At 30.7% G+C, this 21,661-nt stretch overlaps 1 protein-coding gene across 5 annotated transcripts in view; it reads left to right on the top strand.

Moving 5' to 3' along the window:
* LOC145263666 (thyroid peroxidase-like) overlaps positions 1 to 21,661 on the top strand; it is a 412,282-nt gene that overhangs the window by 250,083 nt on the left and 140,538 nt on the right. For all 5 annotated transcript variants that reach the window (XM_080120540.1, XM_080120538.1, XM_080120542.1 and 2 more), the window contains exon 5: positions 2,101 to 2,261. In XM_080120540.1, coding sequence (XP_079976666.1) covers positions 2,101 to 2,261 — 161 coding nt within the window. The remainder of the gene's footprint in view (positions 1 to 2,100; positions 2,262 to 21,661) is intronic.

Here is a 21,661-nt window from a genome sequence, read left to right on the forward strand (position 1 = left end):
TATTCTACTACTTTGGACTTTATGAGCATATAACTCTCTTGTGCTTTTATCAGCCTTTTGTAGTGATTAATTTTTTTGTAGTGATTAATTTCAAGTCATCTATTCCGTTTAAAGTGGTTTCTATGAGCAACGGCGGCAGCACATTTAGCTGTTCGGTTTCTGTTGGAATTTCTTAGTGTTTATATAATTTTCTATGCCGACCGTTAACCAATGAGTTAGTTGGATGCTATATGGGACACATTTTTTTAATAAGCATAGAAGTAGTTTCGATATGAACGTTCAGAAACTGTCCCAGTCCGCCATCGAATATGTATAGACTGTTCAATGAAAAAGGGTAGTTGGCATTTTGTTATGATTTGTTTTTATTTTTATTGAGACAATCGGGAGGTCAGAAGACCCTAATGGAGACAGGACTAAAGATGGGCATAGTTCAAGGTTAGTTGTTAGCAAAAGGTCTAGAAGATTTGGAAATTGTGTATCAAGTGGGTTCTTTAACGATCTGTGTTAGATCATGGCAACACCTCACTACATCATTGTGAACATTGAAATCTCCACAGATGTGACTGTTGGTTGAGAAATGAGCAGACAGGGTATAATCAATTTTCTTAGTGATGCTATCAAAGATGGATATTCTGTTGTTGTAGAGACGGTAGAGGGCCAATTATAACTATCCTTAATATAGCCACATATCCCATGTACATGGCGATATTGAAGGTCGGGTTTGGGTGTGAAGTTGGAATATGCTTTGATGGAGACATCAGCTAAAAATACAATTGAGCTTATCTGAGTTTCACACAAGAAAATTGATCAGGTTTGATTTCCTGTAATTGCATTTCAACCTCTAGAAAGTTGGAACATAGACCTCTGATGTTAGAGGAGACTTTGTAGTGAAGATCTACGTTGGAAGTTTTCTCTTGTTATTTAATAACTAGAGTCGTTTGAAGCGAAAGAGAGAAAGAGAATAGTAACAAAGGAAAAAGTGGAGAAGGAAGACTTTTGTAGATCAATGAAAAGTAAAAGCCATAGCAGTTCCCACCATCGAAAGCTACTGCATGTCGAGATTCCATTCACCAAATGGCAATGCAACGGTATTTTGCACCGGCTGATAGGACGGCCTCCTTGGGGTTGATCCAAGGTTCGGATCCCTGATAATCATGCAGCTCAGAAAAACGTTTACTTCCTGCATCCTTATTAGCAAGGACAGAGTAGTATAGAAAGGGAGGTGAGTTATTTCTAACTCACTGAAAACTATCGCGTGTATAGCTTTTTATTCCCCTTTTTGTCAGAAACATTTGTTTGAGATGAGGATTGAGTGACAAAACAAAAGAGGTTAAAAAAAATTCATCTAAAATTCTACTATCCTTCAAAGGATGACGCCGAAGTATTGTACTTCCTATAGTATTTCCTATGGAAATAATACTGATCCGTTTGCGGGAAGAAATTCAATCGAATTGTGTTTTCTTAGCAAAATGCTGCAACGATTCACAAGAAAAACTGATGAAAAAGAGATTGATTTTATCTGTTACATAATTTCAATAAATTGAATCACATTTTATTCTTACCAGCTTACTGCTGCCAGGATGTCTAAGAAAAACTGACCAAAATATATTGATTTTATAGGAAGAAAGCTATCAATGACAAACAATGAAAAAAACGGACTTTATTAGATTATTTGTGTTTGATATTATTTTAGTTTAAGAAATACTGAAAATTTACTGAGAAAAACAAATTGAACACTTTTGACTGAATCTTTGTATTAAATCATCTTTGTATTAAATCATCTTGTATTAAATCATCTTTGTATTAAATCATCTTGTATTAAATCATCTTGTATTAAATCATCTTGTATTAAATCATCTTTGTATTAAATCATCTTTGTATTAAATCATCTTTGCATTAAATCATCTTTGTATTAAATCATCTTTGTATTAAATCATCTTTGTATTAAATCATCTTTGCATTAAATCATCTTTGCATTAAATCATCTTTGTATTAAATCATCTTTGTATTAAATCATCTTTGCATTAAATCATCTTTGCATTAAATCATCTTTGTATTAAATCATCTTTGTATTAAATCATCTTGTTTAATTTGTTGTAGGTTATTTTGGGACAAGAATTTTTGTCCTTATCTTAAGCCGCACGATTGCCAAGGGAATAAATATCGTACTTTGGACGGTAAATGCAACAACTTATGGAACCCGGTTTGGGGTAGTTCCAATACTCCATACCTACGATTCCTGCCAGCTGAATATGAAGATGGTTTGTAGATATTTTTGTTTTCTTTTGATTTTCCATACGATTGAATAATATGTAAACGAGGAAATACATACATACATACATACATATATATATATATATATATATATATATATATATATATATATATATATATATATATATATAAAATTTATTTATACAAACATTGATGGCTACATATGTGCATAAATGTTTCTGTAATCACCCGCATTGGGGGATTACGTCTTCAGGCCAAGAATTATCGTCGAGAACTGATATTTCAAACAAAAACATTTTCTTATTTCGTTTACAAAGTTAGAATGTAACATGGGTGGGGGTTATGAACGGGGAGAGGATAAGTGAGGTCTTTAAAGATAATAAACATCTTTTTTATTTCCGTTTTTTTTTTTTTTATATTCCCTTTTTAAATTTATCTATCCCCTCTTTTGGTTTTTACGGCATAAGGTACTTGAGAATTTAGTATTTTTGTCTCGCAGTCAGTAAATTAAAAACAGTTCTTATGGCTATTAAGTACTGACCTTTGTCTTTCAATCCACACACACACACGCACACACACACACACACACACACACACACACACACACACACACACACACACACACACACACAGTAGAAGCAAACATACACTTATACCTATACTCAGGAGTGGATATACCCTTGGCCTGAAGACGTAATACCCCAATGCGGGTGATTACAGAAGCATGTTTGCACATATGTAGCCATCAATGTTTGTATAAATAAATTTAATATACCTGCTCTGTTTACCCATTGAGCACTCTTTGGTAGACACATGTTGTTTCATTGGATGTACTTCTAGGAAACTAACTCTACTGCCATAATATATATATATATATATATATATATATATATATATATATTAACATAAGCCTGATGATTCCTAGCGTGGATGAAACGCGGAATATTCTGTGTAGCTTAATTGCCATATATATTTTATAACTTACTATATATATATATATATATATACTGTGTCAATCGGTTTATTGCAGATTAGTAAAATATTAATATTTCACTAAATATACGTCACAGCGAAATGAAAATCATATCATCAAACGACTCTTTTAAGGTAAGTTATTCCAAAAATTTTTTATTCAAATTCATGCGATATTCACGATGTTATGACATTTTATTCTTTATCAAAGAATTTCCACTGTCCATTTCTTTATTGCAGGTCTTTTAAAATGTTGTTTTAGGGCAAAAATACAATGTCTTATCTTGCGAACTTTACTTTTTATCATATTTTTCTGTCAAAGAATAATAAACAAAAACATATCCCAGGTATGGGCCTCATATAAATTATTTATTTATCGGCATATCCGCAATTTTTTTTAAATAACTTAAAAAAAAACTTTTGCCCCGAGGAAGTGAATTCTTTGATCTTAAAAGGAGTTATGGCTCCAGCAACATCAACTATGTTCCTCCACGAGGCATCCTTTGAAGTAAACTGCACTCCTCCCGCATAAACTCCTCTTTTTAATATTGACCAGATATATTCAATGGGATTCCATAGATTCAAGGAAGGATGCAGTCGCCCTAAGCAGAATGGGATGGTACATTGTCATGTGTAAAAATCATCTGAAAGCGACGTGACAATGGTAGGTCATCTAGCCATGTTGACAAATGATTATCCAAAAAGGCTGTGGACGCATTGCTGGTAAGCTTTACACCCTCTGGCGCTCGGAATGGTCTAACCAACTTATCTCTAGTGAGTCCCGGGCAAAACATGATGCTTCCACCTCCTTGTTGGCGATGAACTCTGTAACGGGTCGGAGTTCCGTTCGGATTTTAAGCTTTGGTCCATCTATCTTGACCGACAAGAGTAGCATGGGCCTCATCCCTAAATAGGACCTGTTGGAAATCCATTTTCATGTCATTTTGTGTCCAAGCCATTCGTTTTTCCCTTTATTGTTTGCTAAATGGAGGCCTTGGAAGAGGTTTTATGTTCCTTGCAATCTCATTCAACACATTGTATCAGGTACGCCTGGATCTTGGAGCGATTCCAGCTTTTGCAAAAATGAAAGCACTGGTGCTGTTTGTGTTTCGGTTGACTTCCCTATGAATTTTCCGAATATCACGATCTAAAAGTTTTCTTCTGGTGTCCTTATTTTTCTGGATTTGGTGTTCAGGTTGTTCAAGAATGCAGCCAAGGTTTTTTGGATCCCATTCCAGCTGTGGCTAAATTTTTGATGGACAATCCTTCTGCGAGTCCAGCAACTATACTTTGCTTTTCGATAACCTTTATTCGCCTGATGTTTTGGGCATCGTAAGAGCTCTGCAATAAAGCGATGGACAGTAAAATTTATTTGATAATAAATAAAATGCCATAACTTCGTGAATATAGCATGAATTTTAATACAATTTTGGGAAATAACTAAACCTAAAGCAACCCGTTGATGGCACAATTTTCATTTTTTTTTGTAACGTAATTTTGATATTTTAACGTAATTTTGGGTTCTTTACCAAAATCCGTTTTCCATGGTACCAAAAATGAAAGAAAAAAAAGCAAAAAAAAGCATATAAAGCAAATTTGTTGAAATGGGAAACTAATAGAAATACAGACCCGAAATGTGTTTAAAACGAAAAGTTATCAATTGCCTTTATTTCCCAAAGCTAGGGTTTTAAGAAAAACCTTAAGAAACATTTAAAATAAAAAAAAAACAATACAAAAAAGACTTGTAAGAAAGGCTGAAAAAAAAAGAACATATAAAAAACAGAAAACAGTTCTTTTAAGTCTTTGTTTTAAATTCAGTCTTTCTTTTAACAAAATGTTTTTCTTTCTTTTTCGAAAGGAATCACAAACAAATAAAGTCTCTTTGATTTTAAGTAGAAGGAAGAGGTAAAATATTTTTCCTTTATGAAGGCTCAGATATCTTTAAATTCAAAGGAAAGAAAAGAAAACCATAAAGCCGCTTTGGTAGGCTTTATGAGTACAAATAAAATAATTCTTACACGGGTTAAATTCTGGTATTAAAGGGTTTTTTTCTGTGAAGGAAACTTCGATTGAATAGTCTTCCAAACTGGTCTTTTTCACGTTCTTTGAACAAAGAGGGAATTTCCTTTCTTGGCGCTCACATGTACCAATTAATCTATTCGTCCAGCCGGCAATATTAATTTCTGTCTTTTACAGAAAAGAAATCTCCAAAACTCGACCGGTTTCTTCCATTAATCCTTTAGAGATTAATTTCCCAGTCGATAAAACCTTGTTGATTTTTAATAAGTGGTACTAATATTCCAGTCGGTAAAACCTTGTTGCTTTTTTAATAACTGGAACAATATTATGATGAAAGTTTAGTAAAGGAGAAAAAAAACGTAACAAAATTTAACGTCAAAATCTATTTAAGGGAGAACGAAGTAGAGCAGGGCTGTTCGAACAGACAAAAATATGCAGAGGTCGTTTCTTTCTCCCTTCCCCACCCCCTCCAGAGGGTGGAAGTATAGCAGCCTGCTGGAAGTGAATTATAACGATGATGATGATATAATTCAATAATTTAAACGTTTACTTAGTTTCACCTACTGATGCTTGCTGTCAATAAAAAGAAGATGCAAAGATTGTCAGAACATGATTTTTTGTGTAATATCAGCACATGTGGTTGATGATTTCCAAGGAGATGATTTGGTGCATCAAGTCAGGAGTATCTTGTTAAGCACGAAATCAAAACAATTCATTGCTGTAGATCATTTTCAAAACATTGAAATAATGTATTTCATGATAATATATATATATATATATATATATATATATATATATATATATATATATATATATATATATATATATATATATATATATACCGGTAGTAATCGAGTCATTCTGCAGTGATGCCCGAAAGGATGAAATACTAGTGGCTGTAGGTATTAAAAATTATCATAATTATGTCAGCCTCTTTAAGAAAGTTGAAATAGAAAATTGGTCGCATGCGTAGATCATGATGTTATAATCACTATGGCCCATGTTATGACATTTAAAAAATATATGTTAAAATTTCAACAGTATTTCTCACAGTTAAGATTCGCCGTGGGATTTGTTCCTTGCTAATGGAGTCAGAGATGGCTTTCTGGCCGGGTTCGAATCTCCCGACCGGTAGTAATCGTGTCACCCTCCACTGATGATTCCCAATGGGATGAAACACTAGTGTCTGTAAGTATTAAAAAAATTATAAAAAGATGTTTAAAAAATTATTATATATATATATATATATATATATATATATATATATATATATATATATATATATATATATATATATATAATGTAATTCTTGGTTCGTTCTAAATCGATAAAATCATATTTCTACATTACCAATTTAATTGAAATTTTCAGAAAATCTATCTGTAGAGTCAAGGAATGTTTGCATGTTATTAAAATAATTTAACATTGCGAATTATAAAAATAGTAATTAAAATAAAAATATTTTTCGTAAGTCGTTTCTGCGAGACTGTCCGGTTTTATTTCCGGTAACTTCCGTTTCAACTACTCTCGAATTACAAGATAAGTAAAAAAAAAAAAAAAAGGTACTCATGCAGAGAGTGATCCGTGCTGAAATAATAACGTTATTATTTAAAAAGCCATTCTTAACATGGGGAGGGGAGGGTGTTTGGTACCTATTCTGTACTTTAACCTTACAATTGAATAAAAAACATTTAATAAAACTTTAATTAAACTTGGAAATACGATTTAAAAAATAGTGCGGATCACTCTCTGCATTAGCACAAAAAACCCCTATTTTTTAAAATTTAAATACATTTATGTATCTTACCAATTTTTTTAATTTTAAATTCCTTTGTTAAGGCTTTTTACTCATGAAACATTACGTTTTAATTGTTTAGTTTCTTTCACGGCATTGTTTACATAAAAAAGTTTGTTTTAACTTTTTCTAAACTATTTCATTTTTACGACATGCCTCAGCGTATTATAAACACCCTAACCTCCCCATGTTAAAAATGTCTTTCAAATTAAACACGCCCTTCCACAAACCTCGAAAGCCGTTCTTAACATGGGGAGGTTAGGGTGCTTATAATATGCTGGGGTGAGTCGTAAAATTAACGAAGTTGCTATTTATTATTTATTGCAAAAATTGCTTGAAATTTATTTATTTGACAAAAATCTTAACAATTCAAAAGAATGTTTAAAATTATTTATTTGTTCGAAAAAAAAGTACTCCTTAGGCGTTGAGTTCCATGGCGACCAGCATAAAAAAACACGCGTCTCTCCCTTCCTGACGCAAGCGCACGTAACACTTATTTACTGACGTTGTCGTAGTAACTAAACGATTATCTGTCACATTATTGATTTATTTTGAAAAAAAGTTTCGTACTTGTACAGTTTAGTCAAGACATTAAAAATGAAAATACCGAAAAAAGTTTAAATTGTATGTATCCGTTATAGAACGAAGTTCTCGGAAAAAAAATTTCACTTAATGTCATCAAGTAGTTTTTTTTTTTATGTTTTTTTTTTTACAGCGGAAAAACACGTTTTCATGAGAGCGCGTTGAAGGCGGCCATCTTGGATTAAAAAAAAATTTGTTTGAATTTTAGAAATACCAAAGGAAGATAACTCCAGTTAAAGCGCTGACACCCCCTTCCCATCTTTAACACTAGCTTTTCTTCCTAAAAATCGAACATTTTGCTCGGTATCATAACAAATTGTTTTTTCGCTGTAAAAATCAAACTACTTGATGAAATTAAGTGAATTTTTTTTTTCGGAGAACTTCGTTCCATAATGGATACATACAATTTAAACTTTTTTCGATATTTTCATTTTTTTAATGTCTTGACTAAACTGTACAAGTACCAAAATGAATATCAAAAGAAAAATTACTAAACATTTATCAATAATGTCTCACTTTTACAGATATTTGTTTTTAATTTTATTTTTAAATGACGACTTTTATCGACTTTCTTTTTTTTAATAGCATTTGCGGATGGGTAAAAAACGAAAAATCACTAAACCATTTACTGATGATTTCTAAATAAATCGTTTAGTTATTTTTTTCGTTTTTTACCCATCCGCAAATGCTATTAAAAAAAAGTCGATAAAAGTCATTTAAAAAGAAATTTAAAAACAAATGTCTGTAAAAGTGAAAAATTATTAATAAATGTTTAGTAACTTTTTTGTCTTTTAATATTCATAAAGAGTAAAACTTTTTTCAAAATAAATAATGTGAAAAATAATCGTTTAGTTACTACGACAACGTCAGTAAATTAAAAAAAAATGTTACGTGCGCTTGCGACGCGTGTTTTTTATGCTGGTTGCCATGGAACTCAACGCACAAGGAGTACAAAAAAAAACTATTTTATAAAAGTCCAATGTTGCTTTCATTTCAAAATTGTTTTCTTAAAATATTTTTCACGCAAACTTTTCAATCAATGTTTTTACGATTATATTTCGATCCCCAGTAAAAAAAAAAAATAAAAATAAAAAACAACCCACTCATTTAAATTAATTTGCTGTAATTCAAAAAACAAATGTATAAAATTATTTATTTGTTCGAAAAAAAAAATACACACAAACGAAAAAATAAACAAACAAGCAAAAAAACTAATAAATGTTTTGGTTTTCAAATGGCGTTTAAACAATTATGAACATGTTATTTCAGTTTTCTGTTTAAAAAAAAATGTTCCATGAAAAATTTTCCCGTTCTCATTAATTAAATCGAAACATTTCCAATTAAACAATTATGGATATATGTTCTTTTTCACTTTCTTTATTTACTTTTTTTCATAGTTCTTTCCGGAAGTTTAATTTTATGTGTTTTTTTTTTCGAACAAATAAATAATTTTAAACATTCTTTTGAATTGTCAAGATTCATTTTCTCCAGTAATATCGGTTTACCAAGTTTCTGAAAGTAATAAAATATAATTTTAGTTTAATTTAACGTTTCCGAAAGTAATAAATGTTAATTTTGGTAAATTTATTCTTTCCCTTTCCGGAAGCAATCGTTCGACCATATAATGATGTCTCCCCTAGATTTGGATAGCAAGTGCGTGAAAAAAAAAATGGCGTCTCCAATTTCGGCAATAAAGGGTAGAAGCACCATTTTATTCATTGTTGATTTATTCAAATAATCCTTTGAAAAATAAATATTTTAAATAAAGTGGGGTACTCCTTGCGCGTTGTTCCATGGCGACCAGCAGAATTATTTACTGGTCGCTCCCTTAGCCCACCCCCTTAGTCAAGGCTAACGCATGCGCACGTAACATTTATCATTTATTTACTTACGTTGCCTTTCGTACTTTTATAAACATTATTTATTTATATTGGCTTAACTCTTTTCATGAATAAAAAAAGTAACTAAACCTGAATTTGTCACTTTTACAAACATTTATTTATTTACGTTGGCTTAACTCTTTTCATCAATATTGGAAAAAAGTTTTACTCTTTATGAATATTAAAAGAAAAAAAGTTACTAAACATTTATTAATAATTTTTCACTTTTACAAACATTTGTAATTCATATATTTACTTACGTTGGCATAATTCTTTTCATGAATATTAAAAAAAAATAACTAAACCATGTATTGATAATTTCTCACTTTTACAGACACTTTTAATTTACATGAGTGGATAATTTTTTGGGTAAATATTTATAGGTCCATCTCCACAATTTTCTTTTTTAAATGACGACTTTTATTTTTTTATTAACTTTTTTTTACTTTTTGTATTTAAAAATTAGTAAATCCATAGATCGTTTAGTTACTAAGCCAACGTCAATGTTACGTGCGCATGCATTAGCCTTGACTAGGGGTGGACTAAGGGAGTGATCATTTAATAATTATGCTGGTCGCCATGGAACTCAACGACCAAGGAGTACCTAAAGTGGCACTTATGCACTTATGTTATCGTGCTATTTTTTTCAATAGTATTTTCACACTAAATTCAAATTTTACAATATCTTTTCTTTTATTAATTTGTTAGGTGAAAGTACAGGTCGGTTTCGAATGTGTGGAAAATCTAGCCCCGAAAAAAAAAAGGGTACTCTGGATAGTAACAAAAAATTAAAATTGCCTCAGTCTCGAAAGATTTCTTCTCTACTGAACAAGGAAAAAACGGTGAAGTGTAATTCACCTTCTATTTCTCCCCCCCTCTCCCTTCCTCTCTCTATCCATCTCTCTTTCCCTCTTTTAATCTATCTTTCTCTCTATATTACCTTCTCCATCTCTCTTTGAGCCCCTTTCTCTCTATAACTCCCTCTATCTCTCTCTCTCTCCTTTCCTCTGTCTCGCCCTCTCTGTTTCTAACTCTCCCCCACTCTCTGTCTATCTATCAATCCCTTTATATCTCTCTCCTTCTGTTTCTCTATTTTCCTCTCACTTTCTCTTTTCTATCTATATATCGTCCATCTCTAATCCTTCATTTTATTTTAGTCTCCTAAATTAATTACAGTGAATAAGGCATTGTCAAAACATGGATAAATCCTATTGTAGTCACCTAATTTACTGACTGTGAGAATAGAAGTTATTTGGAAATTACTGCTACATTGAACAGCACCAGAAGTAACTGGTAAAACCTTTCTAATTAAATTGATTTTGGCAGCCATTCGGTAACAAAATGACATAGCTTTAGCCCTTGCTGCATGAGGAATACCTGCGACCTTGCTGCTAAGTAGAAGAATTATTTATTCTACTTTGAAAAATTCCATTTTTCAAAAATCTCGTGTTCGACATCTCCAAAACATCCAATATGGGGAAAAATATTGCAGAAATGCAAACTTATTGTTTAGGATGAATGCACAATGGTACGCAGTGGTACGCAAAAAATCACTTGAGGTTCTTGGTCGATCCTTGCAAGATTTAGGAATGCAGTAATATTCCTTGCAGGAGATTTCAGACAAATGTTACCTGTTATTCTTCAATGAACACCAGCAGATGAAATAAGTGCTTGCCTCAAATACTCTACTTTTTTGTGCTATGTGAAGACATTAAACAACTCAAAATATGCATGTCCAGTTGCAGACTGTTCGATCCGCACATAAATCTTTGCATCACTTGTGGGAAATTGGGTATGAAAAAGTGCCAGCTGATCAGAGATAAGGGCAAAATTCTTTGACTTTTAACTTCTGTAATTTTATTTCATCAAAAGAATAGTTAGTTTAAAAGGTTTTTGCAGATATTCAGATTATAAGAATTCCACTTGACTAAGTGAACGAGCTATTCTTGCAGGTCAATACAACGACATCCACGCTATTATTCAATGCAAAATTCCAAGTGAGGTAGTCAAATACAAATCCATCGACACTGTTGTGAAAGCAGATAAAGTGGTTAATTATCCAACAGCTATATTTGCTAGAGATGCCACCGCATGTATTGCAACTGAAATTTGGCAGACTAATTATCATGTTGTGAAATATAAACCAATCCAAAAGGCAAAGGCACATGGCTTGCAGTAAAAAAAATTAAACAATATCATAGAAACAACAATCATCACAGGATTTTTTACAGATAAATATATCTTCATTCCATGCATTCCTATGATTCCATCGGATACATCATTACACTTTAGGAAATTGCACTTTCCAATTTTATTGTCGTTTACAATAACCATCAACAAAGCACAGGAAACAATCTTTACAATTGTGTGGCTTACAGTTACACACTGACTGTTTTTTCACATGGACAATTTATGTTACGTATTCAAGAGTCACCAAACCAGAAAATCTCTATATCAGCTTAGAAAATAGAACAACAAAAACTGTGTACCCATGCAAAATGGAAAATTAAACCTATAAGAAACATGCTTTTTCTCATTTTGGAACTTTTTCCATTGCGCCAATTTGAGCCACAGCAACGCATGGCAGGGTACAAGCTAGTATATATATATATATATATATATATATATATATATATATATATATATATATATAATGTGCACACACACACACACACACACACACATATATATATATATATATATATATATATATATATATATATATATATATATATAGAACAATGGTTAGAAGCTCTGGCGTGAGGTAGTTGCTTGTCTAGCTGAACTGATGAGCTGTGAAATACCGAAACAATACTGTGGATGAGCATAATGCTCCCTATCTTAGAGTACCAGTGTGTCATTGTGATTAGTCCATATATATATATATATATATATATATATATATATATATATATATATATATATATATATATATATATATGTCATAATCAAAGTTATACTCTGGTTCGTTAGATGACTATTTGGAAATACTAGGCAGTGTATTATATTCAGGTAAGCAGGTGTGTGTAATAATACCCCGGGGAGATGAATGCCACTGCCTTATACAATTTCAGGTTACTCTTAGGCAAGGTACAGCACCTGTTTGCCTCTCTCTCTGTCTGATATTCTAGAGGGTTATCATAAAGGGAAAAATTCTTCAACCATAATGAAAGCAATGCAACTAGGAAAAAGGGACTATGTTGAAAATTAGTTCGCTCTATAAAATAATTTTCTAATGATGGTGTCAAAAAAAAAAACAATTTGAGCACGGAAGTGGTAAAGCTCAGAAAACTGTTACGAGAATGCTCGTGTCAGTACACAATGTAATTTGACATTTTCCCTTTCTTATTTTCTAATTAATAATAACCAATGAGCCACACTCTTTTTCCAGAAATTTTCCCCCAATTCTTTATTGCATAAATCAAGTTGATAAACGCTTTCATTAGAATTTGGTGTCCCTTAAAAGGGCTGTTTTTGGTAAACCTCTGGGGGGGGCAACTTGTTGGGATGTCACAACCATCATCCATGTCTTTTTAGTCATAGTTAATTTTTAAAAAAAGATAACAATTTTTTGTAAACCGTAACGGGCTACTGTATCTTGAAAAAATCTCACATAAAACAACACGTGTAGATATAATTAATACTTATAATTTTCCTGTTTTTTATTTTTTATTTTTTGGCATCGATTCTTTAAAGCATTCTTTATGTACTCGTACATCGAAAGTTTACACATTCTAAAATCAAATTTTATATTTATTTTTAAAGATTTAAAAGTATGCATATTTTAGGGTTTTCGGAAAAAAAATTTTTTATCCTCGTCAGAAAGGTAATTATTGATAACATATTCAATGAATCTCGCACTTCAAAACGCAAAAGATAAAAAAATGAAACACATTCAAATTTTGGATTTCAATCTTCGATGTAAATTTTTGTTTTACTACACTCATTCACCCTCCTACCACAAAATGAGTGTGTGGTTAATGGATCGCTTGGATTTTAAGGAGTCGAACGTGGGACAAATGAAGAAATGGAGGTATGAAGTCCCCAAAAATATATTTATTTTTGTATAGGAAAAAATGTTACATATATATATGCATTCTTTACTTATGAATCGGTGAAAATTTGATATTGATTTGATAATTACCTGATTTTTGGTAGATTTTTAAAGACAGACTGTTACGAAAATCAAAAACACTCCGTAAATTTGGCGGTCATTATATATATATATATATATATATATATATATATATATATATATATATATATATATATATAGAGAGAGAGAGAGAGAGAGAGAGAGAGAGAGTTATTCACTTACACGTGTTTCGTCGTCTACGTCTCATCAGAGTGGCTGAATCTAGCGAGATTCAGCCACTCTGATAAGTCGTAAACGACAGAACACGTCTCAGGATAATTATATTTTAAAAACAATATATATGCCGCTCCCAATATGGGGATACAAAATTGTTTAAAGGGAAAATTATTCCCAACTCGCATTTAAGTAAAAAACGCACTTTCATAAATAATTGAATTCATTACAAAAACAAAAAAACAAAAAAACATCTTTATATATAGTAATGATTTTAAAGGTTTAAATAAATGACTCATGCGTCACCACTGAGTATCGAAACCAAAATGTTTAGATTACTGTTATGGGGTTAAATGGTAATAAACGAAGGAACACAGGATTTTTAGGAACCAACACCGCCTCCCAGGCTTTTTTTTCGTAAAACTGTCAGTACCTCTTCCTTTTAGGGTTTACCATCAATGGCTCGATAAACGTCCTCTTACGGAACGACCGTAGCTCAGGTGTTAGTTGAGGAGGTTCAAGATCTAAAGTTTCGAAGACAGTGTCATCTTCCAATGGTGGACTGGTTTCAACTGATCGTCATCTTAGTTGGTTCATTTGTGGGTATATGTTGGTCCTTGGATGATATATACCATGTCACCGACTCTCTTAGTAATTGTACCAACCTCGTAGAATGATGTGTTATTTTTATAACTTTTGAAAAACACTTTTTCACCTGGTATGAAACATTTACTGGGTACATATGTTGTCACTAATGGTCTTGACTATTTGGGTAAGAGCTTGTCAAAAACGGATCTCACTTTCTGCGCAAACATCGTTTCTGCAGATGAGACTGTTGTTGGTGTGTTCGGGTTGGGTGTAATCCTATACACGTGTAGAAATTGTTGAAGTGCTTCATCTGTTGGGGTCCCTTGAGCCTTCTTCGGTGCTCTTTTAAGAGTGTCCATGAAGCGTTCCGCTTGCCCATTCGAACTAGGTTGGTATTGTGGAGTGGTGATATGATTAATTTGGAACGTATCACAAAAACTTTTAAACTCAACAGACGTAAATTGGGTTCCATTATCACTTACGATGCAATCAACTACACCGAAACGTGCGAACAGTTCATGTAAGAAATTTATAGTCATTTCAGTTGTCGGTCTTCTGCAACTCAATACCTCCTCCAGCCACTTGATGAAACTATCGACTACCATTAAGTAATAATTGTCCTCAAGTGGATCCATAAAATCGATGTGCACCCTTTCAGCCAAGGTTTAAATGCACGAGTCCAACCTCTCATTGATGTCCTTGTCCATATTAGGCCAGTAGACATAGCTCCTCATAAAACGTTTCGTACGATTTTTCCCAGGATGTCCTGTGTGATAAATCCTGTAGAATTCGTTTTTGGAGACATTCGGGAATCACCACTCTTTCGCCATATAGTAAAACCTCATCGCAAAGCGAAAATACTTCCGGAACATCGCCCTTTGTGGCGATTTTATTTTTTATGTTACAGATGAAATCATCCTTGTCTGCTTCACTTTTAATCTCCGGTAGAGACACCGGGAGTTCTCTGATTGTGTTGTCCATCATCGTTTTTATTTCTCCATCCATCCGAAGAGTGACAATGATGGAATCTTCAAACAGATCCTTTTTCAATGGTATCAGCTTAGATAGGCTATCCGCATGGCAAATTTGTTTCGAAGACAAGTACTCCTGAGTGAAATCATAGTTCAGTAATAATGTACCCCATCTCAACAGTCTATTAGCCGTATATGTCGGTAAGCCTTTTTTGGAACCAAAAATCTTGAGTAACAGCTTATGATCCGTCTGCAATGTAAATTTTCTGCCGTGTAAATACTAATAAAACTTTGTCACAGCGAATATAATACTCAAAACTTCTTTTTCAATTTGAGAATACTGTCTTTTGGCCTTTAGTAGCGTTCTAGATGCATGTGCGATCGGTTTCCTGCTACCGCCAGGCATTATATGAAGTATGCAAGCTCCCACACCAAATGAGCTTGTGTCACGCGCTACTATAATTCTCAACCTTGGATCATAGTGTGCCAAAAAAAAAGATCTGAAGTTAACGTCTCTTTGATCTTCTCAAACGCTTTCTGGCATTTTGGCGGCCAGTCCCAGGCTTTCTCTTTCTTCAGCAGTTCATTTAGGGAGGGGGGCGCAAATCATGCATATTCTTGATGAAGACTTGGTAAAAATTAGCCAAGCCCAGAAAGCTTTGTAGTGCTTGCACGTTATTGGGAGCCGGTATGTTCTTTATGGCTTCCGCCTTCTCAGGATCAGGGTGTCTACCATCTTCATCAATAATGTGACATAAGTAACGAATTTCCTTCATCAGGAAGTCACAATTTGCTTCTTTTACTTTCAAACCGAAATTTTGAATTCTTTCAAAAACTTCATGTATGTGTTTTCGGTGCTCGTCTATGGATTTACTGTCTATGACAATATCATCCAAGTAGGCGCAAGCGAAATCGAGGCCACCCAGCATGGTATCCTTGACCTGCTGGAAAATCGCAGGTGTGACCTTGACTCCGAAAGCTAGCCTTTCAAACTTGTAGAGTCCCCTGTGTGCGAAGGTCAGGTAATCGTCGTCATCGCATTTTTGCAGCTTCAAGCACTTTCATCTCCTATAAAAGAGCATAGAATTCAGGCTAAACAGTTCGAATAAAAGTTTGACCGCTTCAGAAAAGTCCAATTTACTCATCTTCCTGGAGAGAATATAATCCACAAACTTGCTATGTTCAGTGGTCCCTAATTTCCTCAAAAATAGGCAAACTTCCTTAGCGTTGCTCCACTCTTGACAATCCACGGTGAATAGATCCTCATATCTCCGATAGAAAGCGTCAAACGTCCCCTCCAACTCTGGTTGGTAGTTGAACGTTTCTATAGCGTTCCATATTATACTTTGGGCAAAACTGTTGTCCCTGTGTTCCGTTCTATCGAATATTTTTAACGATAGCTCTTCTTGTCTCTGTTGTTGAAGTAACATTCTCTCCTCCAACGCTTGTTGCTTTTCTTCAAATTGTAACTGGAGCTGTGTATCACGTTCTTTAAAATTTTTCTCAGCTTTCTGTTTCTGGTCCATCTGAGCCTTTATTAGCTGTATTGATACTGCTTTAACCTCCTCCATCTTTTAATGGCTTTTCCAAACGCACGAAAAAAAATTTTTTTATTTCCGTTTTTGACATAAAGAGACATAAAATAATTAAAAACAAACAGAAAATGTCCTTTCCTTGAGTGTGTGCGTATGAAGAGATAGTCATTTATCCCTTGCTCCTTGGAAAAAAACCTTAGAGATAACCCTATATGAGGATGGGCAAAAAAAAATTCAATCTTTTTTGTTTTTTACTTTTGAAAAAAAAAAAGAAAAATATGTACTGTGGTGCACTACAGTTGCAAAAGAATAAAAATAATTGTGGAATTGTCTGGAAATTAATCAAAATCACTGTTTGTTTGTTTTTGTATGTGTGTGTGAGGGGAGAGTTGTCCCATGCGGAAGAAAAAAAAAGCTTTTCACTTTAAGACCGACAGTTAAAAATAGAATATTTCATAAAATTCCACTCAATGAATAAAAGTATTTTCATTCGTCCAAGTAAAACGAAAAAGATAAAAAAAAGAAAAGAAAGATTTCTCTCTCGTTAAAATATGTATAAAGTTAGCACCAAAAACAAAGTAAAAAAAACTTTTCACTTCATTTGAAAACTGTTCAAATTTGCATAGTCGACATTTTACGATAGAATTGTTCTCGCGATAAAAATTAGGTCAGCATTTTTCTCTTTTTCTTTTTTTTTCTTTTTTTTTCAATAGGCAACCAACTTAATTTCTAAACATTACAAAAAATGCGTTTCGCCCAGTTCTTTTCAATTTAAATATACAGACAAGAAGAGTAACTTACAATTTCGTCGATAAGTTTGCCATGAGTTCGTTTACTTTCTTTTTTTGCTGTTTTTAAAATGTAATTGCCAACCGAATTCTTAGCTTGTAAATTCGAAGTTCTTTTGAAGTCAATTAGAATTTTGGTTTTTCTGTTTTGTGGATTTAACCCGTGTGAAAGTCGAATCCTCGCCGCCAGTTGTTATGGTGTTAAATGGTAATAAATGAAAGGAACATAGGATTTTAGGAACGAAACATGTATTCACATAAATTACAGGCAAAGTGAATTGAGAATACCATTACTCAACGTTAGGGCGTTTGCACACGGCCTGCTTCGTAGCGTACCAATCTCCGACTCACTGGCACCTGTATTCGATACCAGAAATGACGTCACTAGAGGAAGTGATATCATAAAACAGTCCATTAATCCCATGGAGGGGTGTCTCCAACACTTACGATTTACTTTTTCGTTTGACGTTAATTCCTGAGCTATGAAGACATGTTTGCTGCAAGGCTAAAAATTTAAACATGAACCAATAGCTATTACGTTACGTATGCATATGTATAATGCCGTCATTCCACCTACACCTGGCGAATTCCATTTTTTTTTAATTTTCATACTTTTGCACGTATTTTTCCCGGCTAAAACCCAAATCACATGGGTTCAAATATAATATTAAATTTTATGTCTCTAGACCAAAAACTGACAGAGGTGTTTGGTAGGCAAAATTTTTTAAAGAAATATATATATATACGCATACATAAATATATATAGAAAGATATACGCATACATAAATATATATAGAAATATATACGCCTACATAAATATATATAGAAATATATACGCATACATAAATATATATAGAAATATATACGCCTACATAAATATATATAGAAATATATACGCATACATAAATATATATAGAAATATATACGCATACATAAATATATATAGAAATATATACGCATACATAAATATATATAGAAATATATACGTATACATAAATATATATAGAAATATATACGCATACATAAATATATATAGAAAGATATACGCATACATAAATATATATAGAAATATATACGCATACATAAATATATATAGAAATATATACGCATACATAAATATATATAGAAATATATACGTATACATAAATATATATAGAAATATATACGCATACATAAATATATATAGAAATATATACGCATACATAAATATATATAGAAATATATACGCATACATAAATATATATATAGAAATATATACGCATACATAAATATATATAGAAATATATACGCATACATAAATATATATAGAAATATATACGCATACATAAATATATATAGAAAGATATACGCATACATAAATATATATAGAAAGATATACGCATACATAAATATATATAGAAATATATACGCATACATAAATATATATAGAAAGATATACGCATACATAAATATATATAGAAATATATACGCATACATAAATATATATAGAAATATATACGCATACATAAATATATATAGAAATATATACGCCTACATAAATATATATAGAAATATATACGTATACATAAATATATATAGAAAGATATACGCATACATAAATATATATAGAAATATATACGCATACATAAATATATATAGAAATATATACGCATACATAAATATATATAGAAATATATACGCATACATAAATATATATAGAAAGATATACGCATACATAAATATATATAGAAATATATACGCATACATAAATATATATAGAAAGATATATGCATACATAAATATATATAGAAATATATACGCCTACATAAATATATATAGAAATATATACGCATACATAAATATATATAGAAAGATATACGCATACATAAATATATATAGAAAGATATATGCATACATAAATATATATAGAAATATATACGCATACATAAATATATATAGAAAGATATACGCATACATAAATATATATAGAAAGATATATGCATACATAAATATATATAGAAATATATACGCATACATAAATATATATAGAAATATATACGCATACATAAATATATATAGAAATATATACGCATACATAAATATATATAGAAAGATATACGCATACATAAATATATATAGAAATATATACGCATACATAAATATATATAGAAAGATATACGCATACATAAATATATATAGAAATATATACGCATACATAAATATATATAGAAATATATACGCATACATAAATATATATAGAAAGAGGTTTGTGTTTACTATAAACTTTTTACGCAAATATTACGCAAGTATAAATCATGTAGAATATCTGCACGAATATAATTACATGTAATAGTTAACTAAAGATGATTATTCTATAAGAAAACCAAAAAAAAAAAACTAATAGGGAATTAATTAAAATGAATATTTAAAAAAATATGAAAATTAGCAAAATATTTTGCAGATGAATGCAATTCCACGATTAAATTATAACAAAGTTGTAAATTCTTTGTAAATAAATAAGAAAAAAAGGTTTTTATATGAATATCAATACACAAAAAAAAAAAAATTACAGGAGATTTACAAATTTACAAATATATATGTGTGTGTGTGTGTGTGTGTGTGTGTGTGTGTGTGTGTGTGTGTGTGTGTGTGTGTGAATAAAAATCTCACAATTCTTAGAAAGAGCTAACAGAATAAGAAGTTGTATTACAATGAGATATTACAATGGTGTATTCATAAACACCACTAGACTAACGAGTCAAATGAGTTGGAACAAAGGAAGCACGTAATAATAGATCAGACAATTCTGAAGAATACATGCCATAACAGTATTTATAAAAAAGACTGAGCCTAAGAACCTTAAAACCCAAAGAAAATGCATATAAATACTATAAATAAATACTATAAATAAACACTATAAATAAATGCTATAAATAAATGCTATAAATAAATACTATAAATAAATACTATAAATAAACACTATAAATAAATGCTATAAATAAATACTATAAATAAATACTATAAATAAATGCTATAAATAAATGCTATAAATAAATACTATAAATAAATACTATAAATAAATGCTATAAATAAATGCTATAAATAAATACTATAAATAAATGCTATATATAAACACTATAAATAAATACTATAAATAAATACTATAAATAAATACTATAAATAAACACTATAAATAAATGCTATAAATAAATACTATAAATAAATGCTATAAATAAACACTATAAATAAATGCTATAAATAAATGCTATAAATAAATACTATAAATAAATGCTATAAATAAATGCTATAAATAAATACTATAAATAAATGCTATAAATAAATACTATAAATAAACACTATAAATAAATACTATAAATAAATGCTATAAATAAACACTATAAATAAATGCTATAAATAAATGCTATAAATAAATACTATAAATAAATACTATAAATAAATGCTATAAATAAATACTATAAATAAATGCTATAAATAAATACTATAAATAAATACTATAAATAAATACTATAAATAAACACTATAAATAAATGCTATAAATAAATACTATAAATAAATGCTATAAATAAACACTATAAATAAATGCTATAAATAAATGCTATAAATAAACACTATAAATAAATGCTATAAATAAATGCTATAAATAAATACTATAAATAAATACTATAAATAAATGCTATAAATAAATGCTATAAATAAATACTATAAATAAATGCTATATATAAACACTATAAATAAATACTATAAATAAATGCTATAAATAAATACTATAAATAAATACTATAAATAAATGCTATAAATAAATGCTATAAATAAATGCTATAAATAAATACTATAAATAAATGCTATATATAAACACTATAAATAAATACTATAAATAAACACTATAAATAAATACTATAAATAAATACTATAAATAAATACTATAAATAAATACTATAAATAAATACTATAAATAAATACTATAAATAAATGCTATAACAAAAGTCC

This window comes from Euprymna scolopes, chromosome 39, assembly GCF_053919585.1.
Source record: "Euprymna scolopes isolate OS-2025 chromosome 39, ASM5391958v1, whole genome shotgun sequence".
In the NCBI taxonomy this organism is placed as follows: Eukaryota; Metazoa; Mollusca; class Cephalopoda; order Sepiida; family Sepiolidae; genus Euprymna; species Euprymna scolopes.